The 5,147-nt window shown below is 39.4% G+C and overlaps 1 protein-coding gene across 1 annotated transcript in view; it reads right to left on the minus strand.

Annotated features, from left to right (window-relative positions):
- PITPNA (phosphatidylinositol transfer protein alpha) overlaps nt 1–2,198 on the minus strand; it is a 20,766-nt gene extending 18,568 nt beyond the window's left edge. Inside the window, exons 1-2 of the mRNA XM_014308826.2 lie at nt 2,173–2,198; nt 923–953 (exon numbers count right to left, since the gene is read on the minus strand). Of these exons, the coding sequence (XP_014164301.1) occupies nt 923–953; nt 2,173–2,198 (57 nt within the window). The remainder of the gene's footprint in view (nt 1–922; nt 954–2,172) is intronic.
- Between the last annotated feature and the right edge of the window lie 2,949 nt (nt 2,199–5,147).

Raw genomic sequence — 5,147 nt, forward strand, 5'->3', positions numbered from 1 at the left:
AGTGAGAGTTATAAAAGGGATGTGCTTTAAAAAGTGCTGCCATGAGCCAGCCCACCACTGTCTACGCCACAGTAGCTGCTATATTCAGAGGAAAGAGAAATGAACAAGAGTGCTGTTATCACAGCTCTTCCTAAGTTAGAACAAGGCCTTGATCAGAGTTCACAAACCCAAGGCTTACAGCCAAGGAAAAAATAAAACACATCCAGAAGAAGGAATGTGCTACAGAAGTGCTATAGACTCAGTCATTTCAATTTCTACCTTGTTAGTATAAAGATTAAAAAATTCAAAACACTTATATGGTTAGATTCTCTTCAAGAGTGATGTTCAGTGCAAGGGAGGAAGGAAAGGCAAGCTGAAAACAGGAGGGAAACAGCCACTGAGTCTGCAGAGCTATTCCATGGGTGGTTTGGTGATGAAAATCACCCTGTCCAATAGAAACCAAATTTCTTCTCTCAATTCAGCTTTATCTAAACAAAAAGAAAGTTTTCTGTATGTAAGAGCTAAATAGCACAGATCTTAAAAAGTCCTTTTGCTATGTGAGCCTCCTAATTCTTGATCTTTGCCTATGAGTTTAAAACAAAAGAGCTCCAGCAAAACACAGTTTAAAACGTGACTTAAATCTGTGCTAAAGCTTCCCCTTCGTGTTAAAAAAACCAGAAAAGAACAATAGTGCTAATGAAAAGGAAACTGCACTTGAAAACAGCCTGACAACTCAAGATTTATAATCAGCATATCTGAAAGTATTTTTTAAAAGAGATGATTGGCACCCTCAGACTTAATACAATTGTTTGGTCAAAAATGATGGTGAATGAGTAACAGCTCACAGGGGCTCCTGAAGACAGCTTGCATTTTCCAGTTTTTGTTCATGCTTTGATCACAGGTTTATTTACAGTCCTAAAGCAAGAAGCAAAGAAGAACTCACCTCCTCCACAGACACGGGCAGGATAACGCGGCTGGAAAGGAAACAGAGACAGAAATTAGCAAATATCCCTGCAGTCCCCAAATCCCCACGTTCCTCACAGCAATGGCTGCACAGCTCTCCTTTCCCCCCAGAATTCCAGCATCCACCCAGTACTCCTTAGGCCAAAGACTATTTATATAACAACCTCAAAGAGAAGCAATACATGATAGAGCATAATTGCAACCCTCTCTTAAAACTCTGTAATTCAACTGGTGATCCCTCAGTGGCCTACAAACCCACACAGCATCAGCACAGGGTGATCCCTCTCACTCCATCCTTTCAGCAATCCCATCTTATTCCTCATCAAGCTGCTGGGGAGGTTTCTGTGGGCCTCAGCAATTCTGCAGAGATCTGCAATAGCCACAAGGCACAATTTGCTCATATGTCCCAAAGCAGCAGCAAACAGCAGAGGAAAGGCTTTCTCAGAGCTCACTGCAGAGCAGGGTGCAGCCACTGGTTTAAATGAATCTTTTTTTTTTTTATTATTGTGGTTTCCTGAATGCTTCTGAGAATCAACTGACTGGACAACACAGTAAAAACTGCCTGAAGTCACAGAGGTTTTTTGGAAAAGGATCAATTTAAAGCTGACAGAAATACATGTGCTTGTTAAGGTCTTCTCCAAAACTGGATCTGTGGTTGACTTCTGCTTTCAGCAAGGATGATGTCAAACAAGGAACCAAAGCAGAGACAGATAGGAAATGGATATGGCTACCATGGGCAGAAGAACTCCCAATTCTTTGGGAATTAGTCTCAAAGGAACTAGGACACAATCAGGAAAAATACCCTTCTGTATTAATAAACTGCTTATGAAAAGGCAATAGTGGTGAAAATAGAATTCTTTTTTTACACTTTACCAAAAGAATAAACTGCAATAGGGGCAAAAGATTACAGATTATGCAAGATTACTTGTGACAGCAACACTTTATGCTGACTGCAAAGTACTGCAGAAAGAACTACTGAGAACTGCAAATGAAGTTCAGTGTCAATAAAAAAAAAAAAAAAAAAAGAATAATGCACTAAAGGGACTCATTTTCACCAAACACATGGGGTTAATGAGCCCCAAGTTAGTTATTGCCAATATCTTGTGCCTTTATGGAAAAGCAGCAGGAAACATCAGCTCAGTGGCAGTTCAAAAGTAAATCCAATATTAGAAACTGGAACAGCACACAGACACACACAAAAAAGACAATTATGTCACTAGAATCTCCCACATATCAACATCTTGAATATTGCCCATAGTGCTAGTCACTTTATTCAAAGAGGATACAGAACAAGTGAAGGAAGTTAAAAAAAGATTATTGGAGATGGGAAAAAGCTTCTGTGTGTGAAGAAAGCAGTTAAGACTTGGCCTTTTAGCTTGGGAGGAAAACTAGCTAAAAGGCTCAGTTATGGAAGAGTTTTAGAGATCATAAATGATGCAAAAAAAGTGAATGGAGAAGGAACAGTGACTGTTTTACAACAGAAAAATCATTAGGCAACAAATTTTAGACCAAATCACGTGTGCTTCTTTACATCAGGTCTACTGAAGACATGGCATTCCTTGCCAAACACAGGAAATAAAAGCAATTTTTAAATGGGATTTTAAAATAGAAATCCATGTGCCACTTGCTGGTAGGATACATTGAACTATAATTGTTTTACTCTCTGTTACATATTGTGTCCTGAAAATACCTGCTGAAAGGCAAGAGGGAAGAGGACCAACACCAGTGTGGTGTAAGGGAGGATCAAAAAAAGGAAAGGGATTTTCACAGGTAGACTTTGTCATCAAGCATGATGTTGGGTTACTCAACTGGATAAAAGTGCAATAAAAGAGGGGTTGGATGATAAATTAAAGTCCAAGAAACAGGGAAGAAACAATTTCTTTGGAACGGAGTTAAAACATTTTTCTTCAGAAAACCTGGTGTAAAACATTGCTGTAAACAAATTAAATTCCATTTAGGAAACTGGAAGACACTAAATCTGAATTGTTATCTTGGAGTTCAATGGAGAAACAGAAACACAAACAAGATCAATGGTTTGCAGTTTGTTCAGCCCAAACCAAGAAAGTGGGGGTGAAAACCACTTACAGGTAGTCAAGTGATAAAGGAGGAGGAGGTAAAACTCCTCAAGAGGATCTTGAGGAAAAGCTTTACAGGAGCAGCAATGGCAACAAAGATTCCTAACTTTAGGACAGAACTTGCTCAATTTATGAGAAATTATATGGTGTGGTCAGCCTGAAAATGGTGAGGAACACTTGAGATCCCTGTTAGATTAAAATCTGCCTCAAATGACAGCAAAGGGAAGTACAGCTGCAGGGAAGGTCAGTGGCATTATTGTCACTTCACAGGAAAGGGAAGTGAGTCTCCACACTCTGATTCTCCTCAAGGTCTTCAAAGGCAGTTTAAATCAAAATAAGGACAGCAAGCAAGACTCCAGTCAGCATTTACAAACCCTGACACCAAAAAAATGCAAACAAATGAACAAAATCCATGCAGCTTATCTGCAGCATGGATGGATAGAAGTGGAAGATAAGTCTGAAAGTCTGACAGGACAGCAAATGAAAGGGTTAAAGTCATCAGTGCATAACCATCAGGACAAGAAGCTGTAGAGAAATGATGATACAGACTTGTCTGATAATAAAATGTGACATCAGGTTTTTGTTCTATTGCTCTATTTCTGTATCAGTTCCTAAAATACTTACAGGCATAATAAAATCCATCTGATTTACTAGGGAGAGTGTGACAAGGGGTCACAGAGATGGAAGAATAATCTGCTCAGATGAGATGAAGTTACAGATCATTTAGCTTTTTACCACCTATGGCAGGAAGGCAATAATTACCTGCATGCAACCAGAACTAACATAAGTAACAGCAAAACAGTAACAGCAAAGCACTTCAAATAGCCAGCTCACACCAAAACAAGGGGTTTCAACATGCCTTAAACAACTGCTTCCTGGAACAGGAGATTTCATCAAAAACCATCTCAGAAAGGATGTAAATTGAGCACGTACAACACCGAGAAAATTTAAATCTGAGCCAACACGGCGACACAACTCAGAATGTGCAGCTGTCAGAGGTGGCTGGGAATCTCAGAAAGTCAAAAATTAATGTTCATTTGGGAAGTCCAGCAGCAACCTTGACTGTCCTTAGAGCCACACGTGTCTTACTAAGGGCAAAACAAAGGGAAGAAATGAAACAGTATAATAGCAACTCTAAAAAGGTTTAGTGACCCTTTTGAAAATACAAATGGAAACCTGTAAAAGGAAACCAATGTAGTAATTCTGGTTTTTTTAACCTTTATTCTTAATGTTTACACTTCCCACCTTGTTTCTGAAGCAGGCAGTGTGAAAGACCAGCAGGCATGCTGATATGTGATATGGTGAGGTAAATAACATTGAGTAAAATGCCTTTTGGAAGTGATAGTCACGAAAATGAACTGCTCATACTGTCAGAAATCTGATTCAAAATACATATGTTCTCACCTTTACAGCACAGCTCACTGATAATGAGCTTTACTGTGACACAGGGCAAGGGATTGTGAGCAGAAAAATGAAAAAGATACACGATAACCCAGCCAAGGTGCTCTAAGAAGGAAAGTAGTAAATCCACAGGAAAACATCAAGAAAACAGATGTTGTAGAAGGAGTTAATTATCTTTTCATGCACCTGAAACTAAGCACTTAGGCCAGGTTTCTGCCTGCTATCCAGTTTAACACTACAGAGGGTAATGGTGTTTCTGTGTTACAAAGAGCAGCTCTGCTGCTGCTGCTCCTGAATTCTACACTCCTATTGTTTGGATAAAAATAGCAGGGGTTTAAGGATTGGGGGGGAAAAAAAGTTAATCAAGTTTAAAGGCAACTACAAGGATCAGTACAACCCTCAGTGTAGTTTTAATATTTAAATCCACACCATGGTCCATAATCTTGCAAAGCAATTCCTGTAAGGAGGACACAGTCATGTAGGTAAATGTGTCTAAGAGAAGACCTGAAAACCCACTTTATCACTGGGATCACAGGTATCTTTTGGAAGGGGAGAGAGAAAAAATAAACAGAAAGCCTCTTCCATCAGCCAAAAGAAGTTTAAAATGATGGAATGCGCTTAACTTGGGAATGCACTTGACTTAACCTTAAGAATTCAGGAAAGAACTATGTGCAGAGTGCACACAGCTTTGAAGACACCCAGCCAAAGTGCACCGGTCCAAGAGTAGAT

This window comes from Geospiza fortis, unplaced genomic scaffold (genome assembly GCF_000277835.1).
Source record: "Geospiza fortis unplaced genomic scaffold, GeoFor_1.0 scaffold425, whole genome shotgun sequence".
In the NCBI taxonomy this organism is placed as follows: Eukaryota; Metazoa; Chordata; class Aves; order Passeriformes; family Thraupidae; genus Geospiza; species Geospiza fortis.